Source organism: Fomitiporia mediterranea, assembly GCF_000271605.1.
Source record: "Fomitiporia mediterranea MF3/22 unplaced genomic scaffold FOMMEscaffold_9, whole genome shotgun sequence".
Taxonomy (NCBI): domain Eukaryota; kingdom Fungi; phylum Basidiomycota; class Agaricomycetes; order Hymenochaetales; family Hymenochaetaceae; genus Fomitiporia; species Fomitiporia mediterranea.
The window spans coordinates 949794-966437 of record NW_006760394.1 but is presented as its reverse complement, the minus strand read 5'-3'; the positions used below and the strand labels follow the sequence as shown (position 1 = coordinate 966437).

Below are 16644 nucleotides of genomic sequence, written 5' to 3'. Positions count from 1 at the left end.
TCAATCACCGCGAACACCGCAAACAAAGTCATTCACGCCGCATTTACACTGGTTTGAGCGTACCTGCCGCAATCTGTAACTCTGATTCGTCCAAGCGGATACGTTAGGCGCTACCTGTTCCTTCCTGCCGACGTCTTTACTTCCCAACATCACCCGCCCGAAGTTCCACTCATAGGAACAACACGAACTCAGACGCTCTTCGTATGTGAACCTGTCCATGTCCGTCCGCGGCAAGCGGAGCTTCTTGCCAAGGCACACAACCCTTACGGATTGGGTAGCTCTATAAATTCAAGAACAAGTCCAGGCATGGAACTAAAACTCTCAGAGTTAGTCTTCGTCTTCCTTCACGCCTTCTCAAACCATGAAGCTCCTGTCAGCCTCCCTTCTCGTCCTTTCTCTGTCACTCGGCTCCTTTGGCGCCAGGCTCGTGGAGCGCTCCAAGTTCTCTGCCAAAGAAAAGTGCCCTTCTGCGGTACAGGTTGCATCCACGACGATTAACGCGAACGGCATTGAGATCGTTCGGCAGTCTTTCTATTGCCCTGATGGCAGTCTCGTGAAGGCAGGAGTACCTGTTGGAAACGGCAAGACTTTTGCGTCAAGCGCACTCGAGAGACGTAATGCCGCTGAATGCAAAACACCGGCTCCGGAGTGCCAGTGTGGTACAGCATGTAAGTTCGCTTGAATTTATCCCGCTATAGCGCACAGCGTTGATTGATCTGCGCATGAAGTCAGCTGCGAATGCCAGAACGTAACCGCGAAAGCGCCCGCCTCTGGGGACTGCAACACCCTTGTTAATTCATTGAGCGTGGTGTCTCAAGCGGCCGGCCCGACTTTCATTGTTCAGCCTGACAGCTTCGAGTTGGTTTCGTTCAACGTTCGTATTGTTCTCCAGGCTGTACGACAGATCGATCTAACTGGGATTCATGCGTAGACATGTGCACTTGAATTCACTTCATTCTCTAACACGCCGTTGGAATACTGCTGGGATGAGCTCGTTAGTCTCTGTCTCATTTTTCTCGCGTTAATTGCCTTCGGTTTATCATTGTTCAATATCATAACAGGCAAACACTGGAGGTCTTGTCAACCAGGTCTGTTTCGAACAGGCAAATGGTGGAACTGCTGCAGCTTGCAATTCGAACAACGGTCTCTGGCTGTCCCAGTAAGTACAAGAAAATACTTGACTAACCCGTCCCGCAAAACTTATTCCGATATTCCAGGGCCATTCGTCCCTCAAATTGAGGGCTAACAAGATTGCAAGTCAGAAATACCGTTGTGTTTCAAATTCAGAAAGGCAACTTTTTTCTCTGGGTTCTCTTAGTATACCTGTCTTCTTGGGTTTCTTGTCAATAAATGCGGGCTTTATCTTCGTTGGGTTTTGTTGAGAGTGGCATACGTGTGAGACTGAGATCCGAATTTACACCGATCAATCATCAAGGGCTTGTCCTCTAAGATAGAACAATGTCCCAAGGCATTCTCGACCACCTTTGTCTAAAAGCATCGCCTCTTCAGGTGAGATTCCCTGCGATTCCATCTCCACAGACCATTGCCAGTTAGTTATCATTTTCCAAGCATTTATCCTAGGACGATGTTCCCGTGGAATTCGCCCGTCGATATCCAGCAGTGCTGTGACGAGCTGCGTTGGTGTAGAGACGTGCACCTCTCGCAATGAGCTTAAGTCGGCTGGCCCGTTTGGATTTGGAATGAGCAGGGCCGATGGAAGGTCTCGCGTAGTCCCGGAACTTGCTGTTAGAGTAAGGGCACTTGTCTTTGGATGTATAGCACTTATCTAAAGAAAGTAGTTTAGAAAAGTAAGGAGTGAGGATTGAAAACGGCTGACTAGAGCATCTTTCTCGATGGCCAAACCGCAGCCAAGGAATTTATGTCTGAACGAGATGACATCGCCTTGCTTCAAAAATCCTTTACGAACGAGAGGAGACAACTCGCTTGAATTTGTCAATCCCTGCGTTTAGAACATACCCTATTAATGCTTAGTTAAGAAAGCCACTCACCTTTCTTTGCTCTTGCGCCTTTCGTTCCTGGTACCGATTGAATCAGACGGGTCCTGCATAGAGCCCTCTTCGTCGGCCTCGTTATGATCTTCTGGATGGTCTTGATCCCAGAGATCGTCCTTCCATGGGGCGTATAAAGATCCGTCACGAACGCCTAAATGATGCCTCTCGACAAGTTCTCGATGTGCTGGTGTGAACCATCCTGAAAACAAATGGTCCTGCAAAATTCAACTACCAGAATGATTAATAGGAGGCGGACACTTACTTGAAATGTCCGCGCTGCGGATTCAAAATGTGGATCCTTAAAAAAGGATGGGTCAAGGTGTTGTTCTTGGACCGGTGCTAACTCATCAAGAGAGCCAGCAGGCTGGTCAGTTTGCACTGAATCATCAATTTTCTAGCATCAATATTAACGTTCATAGCAGTTCACATTAGATATTTTCGCATCTATCACATACATATGGCGTGGAAGAGATATTCTCCTGTAAGCTTCTTCGTGAAGGATGTGATTCGTCTAATTCTTGTGATTGTTCCCCAAAGGCCGTCCTAGGTAGAAGTTTACACAGACTGGCACGGGATTCGGGAGACAGTGCAAGCCATGCACCGTAATTTATAACGTCCTACATTCTTATATTCTGAGCTTCTGAGCCGGTCTTAGCAGAACGACAAGAAATGGACATACAGAGATATCCATCCCCGTCAGTCGACTTTTCGGGTTTGTAAGCATAAAGTCGATGTCATAAAGCCTTTCTGTGGATGATTTCGACTTGTTTGCAGCCCGTCCTTTCCCTTTTGGCTTCTCGACTTCTCCGTTTAGTCCCTTAGTTTCTTCCGTGCCTTCCGCTTGACAATCTTCCTCCGTATCAGCTTTGCGCTTGCGCTTTCCCTTACCAGCAGCCAGTCCTGTGCGAGTGCCGACGTTCGAAGGCCCGGGTTCACTAGAAGTCAGTGTAGTAGGAACTCTTGATGTCGGCCGCTTCGCTCGATGCGGCCTTCCTTCGAAAGACATCTCTGGAAGTCGTTTGGAGAGGTCGAGGTACGCGAACGAGGGAAATGTTCGTAGTAATAAGTAAGCAAAATGCAGATGAGTCGCGTGTTCACGACGCGTAGCCTCACGCGTCGGATCGAGTCGATCGACGTCAAATCTGTGTGACAGGCTGTCACAACCTAAAATGCAACTCATGTTTCACTCAGTTCTACACAGCAAAAGCCGAATGTAGTATTTTTAAAGACCCTTGTTTGTCGTGGTTTTAGTTTTTCCTTACCTTTGTCAACTACAGAATGTGAACTGAGTATTGTAAAATTATATATCGCCTTTGGCCAATGGGTCATGGAGAACCTCAGTCATATCCCTGGCTTCTGCTAAGTGTGTAAAGTACACCGTAGTTTGAATTTTAGTCGATTGTCAAGCCAGCTTATATCCTACGAGGCACCTCTGGTTTATTGTCACATACGAAATATAATTAGCATTCGGATTGAGCCGAAAAGGTATCGGCATACGCCGAACGCTCCCGTCGTATGCGATACAACGGATACAAGCCGTTCAACGACCAACGTCAACGATTTCAACATGGTGAGTGTTATATTTTGCATATTAGTGCTGTCGAGAATCCACTAGTCGTGCTCGAGAATGCATGAAAATTCGTTTTTGCGGTGGTCTGGGTGTCCAAAGTCGTTGGATGGCGATGCCCAACTTTGGATGGACAGCAGTCCAACGCTTTGCCCGGCCGCAATAGCAGCACTTCCTGTCAGTCAAATGCATTGCTAACGCCCCGTTCTTGCTTTTCAGACGAAAAAGAGAAGAAATGGTGGCCGCAACAAGAAAGGCCGTGGCCACACTTGTTTTGTGCGATGCTCCAACTGTGCTCGTTGTGTACCCAAAGACAAGGCTATTAAGCGCTTCACCGTACGCAATATGGTTGAGTCTGCTGCCGTTCGTGACATCTCAGAAGCATCCGTTTATCATGGTGTGTGCATCAATGGCTTCTAGAGACACTCAGTTACTAATTCTACTTAAATTTACAGAATACGTGATTCCGAAGTTATACATCAAAATTGCTTACTGCGTGTCATGCGCGATTCATTCGCACGTCGTCCGTGTCCGATCCCGTGAGGGACGACGTAATCGCGCTCCACCACCACGTGTCCGCTGGAAGGATGGCAAGAAAGTCAACCCCGCCGTTGCGGCTGCCGCCGATGCTGCTGCTGCGAAGGCTCAGTGATTGCATGCACTTCCATTCAGATGAGAATCGACGAGCACTTCAGATTTAGCAGTCGAGGACGTAGGCATGTATGTATCGATGTATACTTCACTCACGCAGTTCGCACAACGAAAAGTTCTCTTGATGCTTCTCGACCTCTAAAGTCATTTGTGACAGTTGCAAATTTTCAAGCTGTGTTAGGCTCTGGTTTATTTTCATGTTGTGAGGTGTATCAGTAGCTGACGGGGTTGTGCTCTTTTGGGAAATTCTGCTGGAGCACTTCGACCAAACGAAATTGCCTCAATCTCTGTGGCGTGCAACAATATCGTACCTTCTACTTCAGTGCTAGAATCAAAGCAACATCTAGTCGAAATCTTGTACTTTGCACGTTTGACGATGGATGTTCGACCACGTGATTGGGCTCGATTTGGCGAAGCTTTGCTGGTCGAATCGTCCCTTTGCTCTCAGCTCACCAGTACCATAATAACCTCGGTTGTGCTCCATGCTAGTAATTCTAGGCATGCTGAATAAACCTGCAATACAGCACCTCATCTCATCCCTAGTCACTGATGTTTTATCTCGATTCTAGAATAGTGTATTTGACTCCCCTACTCAGCAGAAGACTTTGCTCTGTACCTTAATAAAAATACCAGCTCACACATCCTTGTGGCGCAGCAATGCTGCTGCAAATTAATCTCGGCCCTCTAGCGTCGATGCATGAGTCGAATGCAGATAATGGTCATTCATGCGCATTTTGCTTCTGGACTAATACTGGAGGCAGGCCTTGCAGTACTTTGCGTGTACTATGAATCCGCCAACGTCGAGGAGAGAACTTGCAAAGTGATCCAAGTGTCCCTTACATATAAGTCTCCTCATAATGCGCCAAGCCTTCCAGCAATCTGTGTCCATCAGTATGAGCAAGGATAGCGTTCACAGCGAGCGCAGAGACAGTTCTGGAAACATCAGAAGGGGCACCGCCAATGCTCCAGCCAGAAAGGACTCTGCAAATGTTCAGGATACCAATACAGTGAAAGTTAAGGGTCGTAATAAATTACCAAGTCAAGCGAGGATGGAGGCGGCGGTTCAAAGACGAAAAGAACGAGAGAAGGAGGAAGAGGAGAAACGAAAGCAAGGAGAACTGACTGGAAGCGACAGGCGAGCATCGGGAGCTGCAACTCCGCCTCAGAGATCTTCAAGCATACACACTCCAGAGCCTGACGATATAACTCTGGGGGCTCCGGGGGGGAAGACCACTATCAAGCGGAAGGCTGTAAAGCTGTCAAGCACTAAGGATGTGCTGCGCGCGTACAGTTCAGACCCTTCAGTAAAAGATGAGGATAGCAGTTATGCAATGCTAAATCTACCAGAGCGATCAAAGCGGCGACAGAAGAAAAGAAAAGATAACGACGAAGAGGACAAACACATGACGGCCGAAGAGAAACTTGCAGCAGGCCGAAACGCAGTTTCAGAGCTTAGAGAGCAGATGGGAAACGAATCAAGCGATACTGAAGTACCAAGCCTTTATGGTTCAGGCATACCAAGGTCGAGCTCTCCAAAACCGATGAATGGAACTCATTGTAGAACCAATAGCCGAGCGACGCTTGATACGCATAATGGTCATGGACCAAGCGAGAAAAAAGAGCACGGCAGGAATGGCTCGGTTTCTAGTGTATCTAATGTGGCTAAGGAAAGGAGAGACTCAAATGTCTCGATTAAGGCACCTACGATACCGGCTAGCATTCCACGACACATGCGGGAAGACTCTGAGGCAAAACGTAGTAAATTCAGGGAGGTCGAAGAGGGTGAGACGGGATATATCCCTCCACCAGTCACGAGTGTGTCTCATTCCAGTCCCTCGCGAGATGGGAAAAAGGCGCGTAAACTGACGGGGCAGACAGACGAGGGGGAGAGGCCGAAAAGGCAGAAGGGCAAGAACGACAAGAACGACAAGAACGATGCAGCGAGATGACAGATTTTAACCCAAAGCAGAGAAGGAAATCTCCTATTGATACATTGTACAGTGTAAAGTATTTCTGCGACAGAGTGCAATGCCAATATTATACCCGTGCCTCTGTATACCAAATGTAATTCAAATTTCAGACGTCACCTTACCACCTGAATGTCTGTCGGGACAAACTCGGGACTCTGTCTGAGTTAACAATACTCCTAGAAAATAGGCTAGTTTATATGCTGGTAGTAAGCCGAGGGAGATCATAATCATATTACATTTAATATTCATCAATGCTAGAGGCTAGAGCTGAGAAAACATGCTCGCGGAGTTTAAATTACCTAATCCAGTTGATTGACGCGTAGGAAGCGGTTAACGGTCAAGATGGAACTTTCATCTCAGCTAGAATGAGTTCGCTATCTTTGCATCCAGTTTCGTACCCTCAACTATGCTCTTGGCTATCCGGTATTAGCCTTCTGTTGCAGCTCTCAGGTATCTTCCTACTCCCTCCACAGTACTTCGACGCGCGATTCCAGCCGGACGCAAATTGCGACATGCCTTGCCTTTGATCTCTTTGTCATTGATCGTTTCTCCCCTCTGAAACTAGATCTGTCTTAGCCGAGGGCATCTAAGCTTAGTGCTACTTGTGGCTAAGACGATCAGCTCTCTTCTCCAAACCTAATGAACTCCAGCATCAACGTCAGTGATAGTTCTTCTGGCTATTATCTGAACCTACGTGACAGATTCAGGAGCCAGTCACCTCTAAAAGTAGATCTCGTCGCCCTTACGTTACTAATCGTATGACAGCACTCTTACGCGCTTGACCACAGACGGTCAATCCTACCCATGAACTCGTGCCCCTTTCGCTCGTGTCAGTTAGAGAGAAGATGTGGTCCAAGATTTCCACGTGCTTCGGGTGCGCTTGCTGCGTGTAATGGCTCCGCAGACATGGGGTTGCTTCCATTACCTTCGAAGGGATCGCAAGGCTTCCTTCTGGGAGATATTTTCTTACACGCCATCTCGGACAATGACCTTTCCGTGGCGGCATTGTGTATTTTGGATTGCACCACTGCTACGTGTGATACAATGCGATTGAGAACCTTAATATGGTTTCAATCGGTAAGTTCTGACTGCTATTCTGTTGACATTGAGATTCATTCAGGTTGACTTGCAGCATGACAGACTGTTGTTGGATTGTGTCTCGACTTTTTGCACTTCATGACTCGCTAACTTAAGAATTTATGTCCCTGATCTTTCGTCCTCTAGGTCAGAACGTACCCTATTGGAGGATTACGAGTGACATGCTAGCATATTGCGGGACGTCCTCTTGATCTTCTTGTTTGTGGCGCCTCAGCGAACCAGGTCGGATAAGAACTTTCGAGAAGACAATTACAACCATTCTCCGTGAGTCGGAAGAATAAAGGCATCCTGCTTGAGAAAACGACGATCGTTAAACAGTTCCTATTGGCTGTGATGTGTTTCTCCTGCGGGATTCTCCTGTCAAACATATTGTCGGACTTCGTGGAATATCTATGATGTATAGAGCGAAGAAAAGGTATAAAACCCACCAACATTCGGCTGCAAGACCAGCAGCATTCCGCTCTGCAACTGATTGCCTGACAAGCCTTTGGAATCTCTACTATCTGAAATGCAGACTTTTTCTAAGTTGATCTCGGTGGTTGCCGTCGCATCCTTGGCGGCTGCCGCTCCTCAGCTCATTCCATCTCTGTCGCTGCCTATCCCGTCGCTGCCTATCCCGACGGATTCCTTGCCGATCCCATCGCTGCCCATTCCAACCGATTCTCTTCCTATTCCTTCCTTGCCCATCCCTTCTTTGCCAGTTCGCTCTGTGTCGGTCCCGTCTCTCTCGTTGCCACTACCGACAGGTTCTTTGCCCATCCCGTCGTTGCCTATACCGACAGATTCCTTGCCGATCCCATCGCTGCCTATACCATCGCTTTCTCTGGACATCCCATCCTTGTCACTACCTATCCCAACAGATGCTTTGCCAGTCCCGTCTGTAGCAGCATCGTCGCTGCTTTCGGTCCCATCCCTCTCGCTGCCACTACCGACAGGTTCTTTGCCCATCCCGTCGCTGCCCATTCCGACGGATTCTTTGCCAATCCCATCATTGCCTATCCCGACGGATTCTCTTCCTATTCCTTCCTTGCCCATCCCTTCTTTGCCGGTTCGCTCGGTGTCAGTCCCATCCCTCTCGCTGCCCATCCCGTCGCTGCCAATCCCGACGGATTCCTTGCCAATCCCGTCACTGCCAATCCCGACGGATTCATTGCCAATCCCATCGTTGCCCATCCCCTCCTTGCCAGTTCCTTCTCTGTTAGTCCTATCTCCGCCGATAATACGTGCATGAACTGACGGTATAAATATTCTTTTTGCCTGCAGGTGAACGCCTCTAATCTTGGGCGGCTACATAGTCGGCGCAAATAATCGACATGAATATTAAGTGCGCCACCCTCATCAGTATCATAGCATCGATTGATCTCATGTTATTTGTAGGGCCGTTCTCGGATTATCGTTCGCAGCTGGATTGTGATATTGAATTGATAGGATTGGTATCTGTTTGTCTGACTGTATGGCGCTGCGTGTGGAAGGTGCTTGTGCTGTCTCCTACGTGTCTCCGCCAATCCCTAAGTGCTAGTGTTAGTTTGTACTGATTTGATCAAATTGTATATGCTGTTATGTTTGATTTAACCACCAGGCCATTAGTGCTTGTTGAGTGTCCTTCGGGTAAGTCTTGTACTCCGGCCCCGGATTTCCAGCTCTATTCTCGGTGTTCCGGTTTCTGTCCAACTTCCAGCCGGACTTGGAGTTAGCTCGCCCTCTCAACTGTAATGAATGGTATCATTGGCCGTATTAATCTTCTTGAGGTCCGTGCGTGAACGCCTTTTAATCTTGGGTGGCCACGTAGTCGGCGCGATAGTTGGCACGAATATTAAACGTGCTCACCTCCATTGGCATCTTTTATATCGATTGGGCTCAAATACACTCAGGGACTGATCTTGAACTATCGTTCGGAGTTGGATTGTAACATGACATTGAAAGGATCAGCATCTATATATTTTTATTTGAATGTACATATGGCGCACCTGTGCTGCCTCCTACGTGTCTCCGCCAGACTCTCAGTGCTAGTGTTAATTTGTATTGTTGTTAAGTGAATGGAGTATATTGTTTGTGTTTGATTTATGCTGTAAACAGACGCGAAGCAGACGCCGCCGCCGCCGCCGCCGCCGAAGCTGACTAAGGTCAAAATCAGAGCCATACGAGCATTAAGAACAACCAATTATTTTGTAATTCGAACTCCGCAGCTCGCGGTTGGAAGAGTACGCTTTAACTTACATCCCTTTATGTTCCTCTTTACATCGCTCATTATTTACAGTATGTGGGCTAGGGATGGAGTATTTACAATACAGTCACACTACACTTTATTCCGATGTAAAAGCCTTTCCTTGGCATCGAGATGTGCTCAGCCCTGTCCTCCTACCTCCCACGAACGTCGCAAACCCGTCGATTGGAAAGTGGTCCAAGCCTCTACCTGCGATGCCCAGAACTCTTTGACAAACATCTTCCGCTGGTTTTCCATCCCTTTCGAGCATTCGACTTCCATTATCCACAAGCTAAGGCGTTTCACAAATCCGCCCACAGTATTATGTGCGATTGAATTTGCAATTTGCTATGTTCCCCGCCTCTGTCAGCAGTAAACATGTGCCTTGAATTCTTTACGTCCCACCACTTACATTTTTCGCTCACCACCGATCAGATTATTCAGTAGAAAGTAAATATGCGCGAGCTCCGGGTCTGTCTACGCCAAGCCCGTTTCATGTATCTCATCGGTCGGAACACCGAATGTGGCAATTCCGAGCAAGGAGTATAAATTGCACCTTTCAGTCTCCAGTACTTTACATCTGCAAAGTAAGCCCGTTCCTCTCTAGACAATATCTCACTTCCTCGCTAATCAAAAAAATCATCAGTCAACTTATCATGAAATACCTCATTGTTCTCGCCACACTTTTCGCTGCTGTCCTCGGCGCCGCAACGCCCGACGGGACAGGCTGTCTCGAGTCAGGTCTGAACTGCGTCATCGATCCACCTGAGCCGGGTGAAATTATGCCCGCCGTCGAATTCTGTTCGGATTGCTGCTCCGGGTCATTCTCACCATCGATCATTGGAAACACTGGAGTGAGTCTCGCAATGCTATTTTGGCTATCATGAAGTCAACTTCGCATGTACTAATATCATGTTACGTGAAGGTTTGCAACTGAACAATAACGCTTTGAATGAGTTGGCTAGTTTTGGATTTTAAGGGAACGTTGTAATATCCTGGGATTGTAATCAGATGTCTCGCTCCATTTTGATGTGATTGCTCGTTATAAATTCTCTGAAACAAGGCATGCTTGGATTGTGCGTCGCGGTCTTGATGTTCGGTTCGGATATTCAATCAAGCAACAAATTAGTTTACTCTCAGAGTAAAGGCATAAAAATGCATATTTCACGATTAAACGGTATCTAATATTTCACTTCTTGCTTCGGTAAGGACAGACTATATGACAGAGATCGACGTCCAATTCAGACGAAGGTAATTTGTGAGGTCCTCAGAATAATCTTGTCAAGGAAGCGCTAAGCTAGTGACTTCAACGAGCTTGATCAAATACTCACCCGATGTGTCACCTATGTGCTTAGATTGCGCTAGAAGCAGCCGCCTGAGCAACGGACGCCGAACTCGACACGGCAGAGGCGGCATTCATGGCGACTGACGATGCCGACGAAGCAGTCGACACGGCGTTCTTAGCCACGGAGCTTGCACCAGAGGCAGACGATACAGCGTTCTGTACAATGGAAGACGAAGTGGGATCAACGGCGCGCTTTGTAACGGTGCTGGTAACGCTCGATACAGCGTCGCTGACTGGCGAGGATGCAGCAGCAGCAACTATGGAAGAGGAAGAGGAAGCAACGTTCTCTGCGGCAGAAGCAGTCGAGGCAGCAGCTGTCTCAATTGAGGAAGCGACGGCGGTAGCGATCGAGGTAGTGGCGGCGCGCTTTGACAATTCGGACGTGAATACAGCTGCCTCGGGAATAGTGGACGAAGAGATCGGAGAGGCAGCAGCCTGTGCAACAGAAGAGGCAGAGCTGGACGCGACATTCTGTACAGGGGACGAGACGCTGGATGCAGCGTTCTGTGGAAGCGATGAAGTCGTGGACGCGACATTTTCCACGACGGATGAGACAGTAGAGGACTCGACAGCACCAATGGTGGAGCTGGCGTCAGCTCTCTTCGTGACCGGCACAGTAGAATTCGCGACATTGGTCTGAGCGACGGCGGAGGACGAAACGTCGTTGGCAGCAGCAGATCCGGATGAGACAGCGTTGTTAGCTACGCTGGTCGAGGAAGATGCAACAGCTGTCGCAATAGAAGCGGACGAGGCAACTGCATTTACTACGCTGGAAGTCGAGACAGGAGCCTATCAAGAGAAAAACTTTAGCAAATAGCACCCAAATCCAAAGTAAAAGTGCTTTACCGGGACAGCACCAGCAACGGCGACCACGGCCAAAAGAACGACCTGCTTGAACAACATCTTGTACGGAAGATCGAGTGGAAAGAGGTCTGAGGACAAAGGAAGAGTGGACTGAGTCGGAGGGTGATGAATGCTGGCACCCCCTGGTATTGCCTGCGCTTTATACCGGTCCTGCGCAACGAACGTGATTCTCAGTCATGACCTCAAAAATTTTAAAGAACTTACGCTTGAGAGTAACTCATCGCTATACCCTCATATGAAGCGATGAGAGATGGTGTCATTATTTTACGAACCGACTTTTGCCTAAGTTCTTGCCGTGAACTGTTTGCAATTCGCCAGTCTTCTCGTTCGAGTTATAGTTGCAGACAATTCATGAACTTTCCGTGCTTCAGAAATCTTCATCATTGCATGCACTTGTTTTCATTCACATAAGTCAAGGACGCGGGACGGTTCTTTGCGTGGCCATGCGAGAGGTAGTTCGACGTCCTACATTTTCAAACGTGCCGATAGATGACGTTTCGGAGGTCGTCTTAGCGTTGCAACGATCCGCTTCGCGACGCGACGGGGCCACACCCCACAATATTTATAGCTTCGCTAATAGAATCGCTCCACAAATCATGAACTAGAAGTGAATACGATTGTCGTTGTGTAAAAGGGACGGCAAAGCGAATGTAAGAACATGACCGAGGTCATAAGTCACTGAACCAAAGACAGAGCATCGAGAGTAGCATTTATGCTCAGGTGCATAGATGTGCAGAGTATTCCATTGACATGAGTTGAATCCTTTCGACAACAAAAGCGAAGCGACCAGTATTCATTCTGCTTGGCTAAAAGATTCGCGAGAAGCGCAAAGCGGAAGAAGCCACATCCGAGTTTCCTGAGGTAAACCCCGGTAGTAACTAGAGCCAACATGACGTTTGACGCTTGCTATAGTGGAGAATCATCGCGGGAATCCACAGCTTCAGGCCTCGGAAACGTCTCAAGATGCGTATAGCGAGATGAGGGACAAGAGTAAGCAAGAAAATGACGTGTTATCAGGCGGGAAATCACCGACGCGTCGTTGCCGCACTAAATTCGAAGTCCGTAATACACGTCATCTCCGCATGATTTCATGAAAATTGAAGCCAGAAGCTGAGCTAGATACCAGACAATCAATGATGAATCCATTCGGGATAGATATGGGCCGTAAGGTCATGAGCCAAGTCGACACACCGTAGACAGAATGTTGTGTTACTTCTCCGTAATGTAATACACCTTGTATCAAAACCGATCCTGAGCTTAGGAACCAACTATTACAACCAAAGAGGAAATCGCAAGTCGACCTGTGAACGGAAACAATGGACAAGAACGGCTTAGGCGACCCAAGAAGGAAGCAAGATGATATGCAAAACGAGGAAATCAAGAATTGTGGAAATAATTCAAGTCCATGGATATGGAGGTGGATGGACATCTTGTACCGAAATGTTTTCCGTTCCTCTGTCTACACTACAAAATCAAAGCAGGTGTATGCAAAAGTCATCCTGTAATGGTCATCTAGAAGAATTACTGCATAAAATCAGTGGCAGTCGCAGTGGAACAACGTGAATTACTCACATCAAAGTAACCATAGTTCCGACGGAAACGAAGATGCAACCCAAAAACAAAAACAAAAACAAGAAAAAAGAGATGTCCTATTTCCCCTGTTTGGCGTCTGCTACTGGTACATCCTTGGATCCCAAATTTTAGACTCTTGTCCTTTCCACAACGAGAACAGAAAGTCTTCTGTAAACCGGCCTGAGGCGTTTAAAACGTGTACCCGCTTATCGTACGAGCCGTGAAGGTCCTTGATCGTTTGTTCTTCCGTATAACGCACGTCCTCGGAACCCCGAAGATTGTGGGTTACACATCCTGGATCGTATTGAAGCCGAGGCATGATAACGAACATCGTCAGATCGGGAAACGCATTGAATACATTCCGAACCGTGGTTTCCGCGTTGGGCCCGGCTATAGGTGTTGCTAGATGCGTAAGGTGCGACAAAACAGCCACAGCATTTTTATGATAGAGCAAAACATTAAGTTGGACAGTTTGACTTAACCAGAGACGGTTCAGTCGCGAGGAAAGCGCAATAAACCCTCTTAGACCATGATTGTGCCAAGCAACGAAACCAGGGAATATTAGCAGCTCATGAGGGGAGGCATAAGCCGGCCCTTCGATTGTCCATGGAATAAATTCCTTAAAGGCGCGGCCAAGTCCTCGTACATCCAGGTGACAGAGTGCACTGAAACAGCAACTTGAGATGGCAATGCGTTCCAATTGTGGGCAAGATAAAGGTAGCACACAATCCTCTGTTATGCTCCGTCTGCACCAGATATTACGAATATGTACCGCTATGTCGGGTTGTCCTCGCAAGAATCGCACGAGCTCAAAGGTTCTGTTTCTCTGTTGGATGATGAGTGTATGGAACAAGAACGGCAACACAATAGCTCGCGAGAACTTCGACACGAGCGCGAGAGATGCAGCAGCAGCTTTAGATTCACAGGCAGCGTGTTCAAAGATGAGGATGCGAATTTCGAGAGGTACCCTAGGGAAAGGTCGAGTTTCAACGTCTCCTTGGCTGGACGAAACCTCCACAGGTTGCGCCGTAACGTTGGACTGCAGGCCTTGACTGATAGGATTATTTCTGTCTTCCATCAGCTATACGCCAGCATCGGAGATCTCTCTGGCTCGTGATGGATCGAGAGTTATGGTAATATGGTAGGACCCACAGGTAGATTACAACTAAGACACCAAGACGCAGGAAAGCCAAATCCAACATGAAATTAGGTAAGCCGTGTTCACTCCGGCAGTCTGACTGACCACAGTTTTCAATGTCTCGTGGAAAACAGCGATGCACATCTCACGATACGATATTACACGACAAAGGGTGAAGGCAGGTGATACCGAAGGAATCATAACGTATCATCCTTCGAAGTACTATTAATGAATGTGCTTCCGTAATCTCATAATCACACATTAATCAAACTATAGTACCCGAATAGTACTCTGATAATCTCTAAATTGATACACAAAATTGAGAATAATGTACAACTACATGCCTAGTTATTGAGTCCAGGTCCATTACACCACACATTTCCCCACCTGTCCTGAGCGGTCCCCGTCGTCCCTCCATGCACTAACCATTCGCCACCCGGATTAGCAGCGTCACCATCAATGAAGCCGACAGCATAACTCTCGTCAGCGTTGAAACGCGGTATAGGGCATTTGAAGTTGAGGAAAGGTGGACATGCTCTCTCCACCGCATTGCATGTCTCAAGACATGGCAGTAATTGTGTCCAATTTCCAGAAAACGTGGGAAGCGACGTGTTTCGTACCGGGCCTGTCGCGTTTTGCTCCACGAGTGCGGGTGCGACGAACGTCGTTTGAGCAGAGTCATCACGTCGCCAGAAGCTGCGTTTATTTCTGGGAGCAGCAACATTGGACGTGCTGGTATTGGATGGAAATTCGCTACATCGCGGAAGCTGCACAGTACACAGCCAAGTGCGGTAAGCGGCTTGACAATCCGGGCAACCTACTATAGACGAGTACCAATCACGTCCACATGCGAACGTGAGGAGCGAGGTCGTGAAATTTGACATGTAAGATACAATAGGGCCAGAGATACTATTGGGGAGCGTTGTCGCATCATATGCTTCCGTTCCAGGTTGCCCTTGGGGAGGTGGTAGCGCTACTGCGTAAGACACCAAGGGGCAGTACGGTAAAGAGTGTACGAGTGGACAAGAGAAAGATGCTATCCTAAATTAGACTCGTAATAATATTTCGAACTTGGTCAGAGACATACCTGACTTGGTCACGAAATTAATTGGACCAGAGACCTTCGTATTGTCCTGCAATACGAAGGCGGTATAGTTTGTCAGCGGGTCCAGCCCACCCGCTAGCCACTGTGTCCGCCATCCGTTGAAGTCACGTAGCACAAGTTTTGTTTGCACATTTCCGGTGTTAGACCCTGTATTAACGGTCAAGCCCGGTCGATTCGCCAAAGCGCATCCCGTTATTGGAGATCCATCAACGAAGGCATTCGTCGTATAATTGAATTCCGGAAACGAGTTAGTTGGTCCGACAAGGAGTGTGAAATTCGGAGTCTGCGTAGGCGGATTGGGTACAGTCAAATTTGCGTCGGGAAGGGTATAATTGGGGTATGTCGGTTCCTCGAAAGTGATTGGAGAGAACGATGTAGAAAATAGAAGTACTTGGTTCGCGGTCGTATCACCCAAGAGAGGGAGTGAATTGAGATGTTGATGTAAAGGTTCTATCGTCTTGGTCGGAAATCTTCTGGGATGGCATACTCTAAAGACAACTTACCAGTATCTGATATTCCCACTTCTAAAATTGGCCTTGCGTTCCCAGAGGTTATTGAGAATACACCTCCACTACTTCCATGAAGCGTGAAATTGCCCATCCCATTGCCTCCTGGAATGATTTCAAACACATCGCTGTCGGTCGAGCTTGGTCCCGGGTTGGTCACAGCAGAGTTATTAGTTACAAAGAACCGTGGCTCATTTCCACCAGAGACCAAAGTTTCTCCGTTACAAAGTGCAACAGAAATGAACAACCAAGACGTTGACGATTGTGGAAGAGAGAAGGTCGAAGTCGCTAGATTCGCGGTATCGAGGGTAAGAGACTGGTTGAGCACGAGAGTGTTAGATTGAGCCAAAGATGATACAACTTGCAACACAAGGAGTAATAGAGGTTCAGGTGCAAGTAGGAGACGAGTAAAGTCAAACATGAGGGTCTAGCTCATGGCCATGCAGTGGAAACAATGTTTGCTCAATGCTGAACGTCGTGAAGTTGCTTTATGAAACACGTAACCGTGCACGTGATTTCCTCGCGTCGCGTACTTAATTTTCAATATTATAACAGGTGCAAAGTAAACAACTTATGCTCTCTGTGGACTCGTCGTACCTTTTTTTGCGAGAGA

At 47.7% G+C, this 16644-nt stretch overlaps 7 protein-coding genes across 7 annotated transcripts; 4 read left to right on the top strand and 3 right to left on the bottom strand.

The window, feature by feature from the left end:
* Window positions 1-361: 361 nt before the first annotated feature.
* Window positions 362-1355, top strand: FOMMEDRAFT_148236 (uncharacterized protein; the record flags this gene model as incomplete). Its single annotated transcript, XM_007269173.1, has 5 exons — window positions 362-668; window positions 729-874; window positions 932-994; window positions 1062-1159; window positions 1218-1355. The coding sequence occupies 5 exons, from the start codon at window positions 362-364 to the stop codon at window positions 1237-1239; spliced, it is 636 nt and encodes a 211-aa protein (XP_007269235.1). The 3' UTR covers window positions 1240-1355.
* Window positions 1356-1380: 25 nt separating this feature from the next.
* On the bottom strand, window positions 1381-3010 carry FOMMEDRAFT_127124 (uncharacterized protein). Its single transcript, XM_007269172.1, has 6 exons — window positions 2692-3010; window positions 2468-2629; window positions 2275-2406; window positions 2010-2227; window positions 1838-1943; window positions 1381-1786 (listed from the first exon to the last, which is right to left on the bottom strand). Exons 1-6 carry the CDS (start codon window positions 2734-2736, stop codon window positions 1424-1426), a joined length of 1026 nt encoding a protein of 341 aa, XP_007269234.1. The 5' UTR covers window positions 2737-3010; the 3' UTR covers window positions 1381-1423.
* Window positions 3011-3579: 569 nt separating this feature from the next.
* Window positions 3580-4295, top strand: FOMMEDRAFT_136001 (40S ribosomal protein S26; the record flags this gene model as incomplete). Its single annotated transcript, XM_007269171.1, has 4 exons — window positions 3580-3582; window positions 3799-3976; window positions 4035-4222; window positions 4284-4295. 4 exons carry the CDS (start codon window positions 3580-3582, stop codon window positions 4293-4295), a joined length of 381 nt encoding a protein of 126 aa, XP_007269233.1.
* Window positions 4296-5087: 792 nt separating this feature from the next.
* On the top strand, window positions 5088-6179 carry FOMMEDRAFT_159153 (uncharacterized protein; the record flags this gene model as incomplete). Its single annotated transcript, XM_007269170.1, has 1 exon — window positions 5088-6179. One exon carries the CDS (start codon window positions 5088-5090, stop codon window positions 6177-6179), a length of 1092 nt encoding a protein of 363 aa, XP_007269232.1.
* Window positions 6180-10157: 3978 nt separating this feature from the next.
* On the top strand, window positions 10158-11663 carry FOMMEDRAFT_30490 (uncharacterized protein; the record flags this gene model as incomplete). The annotated part of the gene is made up of 4 exons (XM_007269169.1): window positions 10158-10355; window positions 10565-10577; window positions 10882-11462; window positions 11499-11663. The coding sequence occupies 4 exons, from the start codon at window positions 10158-10160 to the stop codon at window positions 11661-11663; spliced, it is 957 nt and encodes a 318-aa protein (XP_007269231.1).
* A 1719-nt stretch (window positions 11664-13382) lies between these two features.
* On the bottom strand, window positions 13383-14360 carry FOMMEDRAFT_159149 (uncharacterized protein; the record flags this gene model as incomplete). Its single annotated transcript, XM_007269168.1, has 1 exon — window positions 13383-14360. One exon carries the CDS (start codon window positions 14358-14360, stop codon window positions 13383-13385), a length of 978 nt encoding a protein of 325 aa, XP_007269230.1.
* Window positions 14361-14764: 404 nt separating this feature from the next.
* FOMMEDRAFT_142366 (uncharacterized protein) lies at window positions 14765-16452 on the bottom strand (the record flags this gene model as incomplete). Its single annotated transcript, XM_007269167.1, has 3 exons — window positions 14765-15456; window positions 15508-15975; window positions 16029-16452. 3 exons carry the CDS (start codon window positions 16450-16452, stop codon window positions 14765-14767), a joined length of 1584 nt encoding a protein of 527 aa, XP_007269229.1.
* Between the last annotated feature and the right edge of the window lie 192 nt (window positions 16453-16644).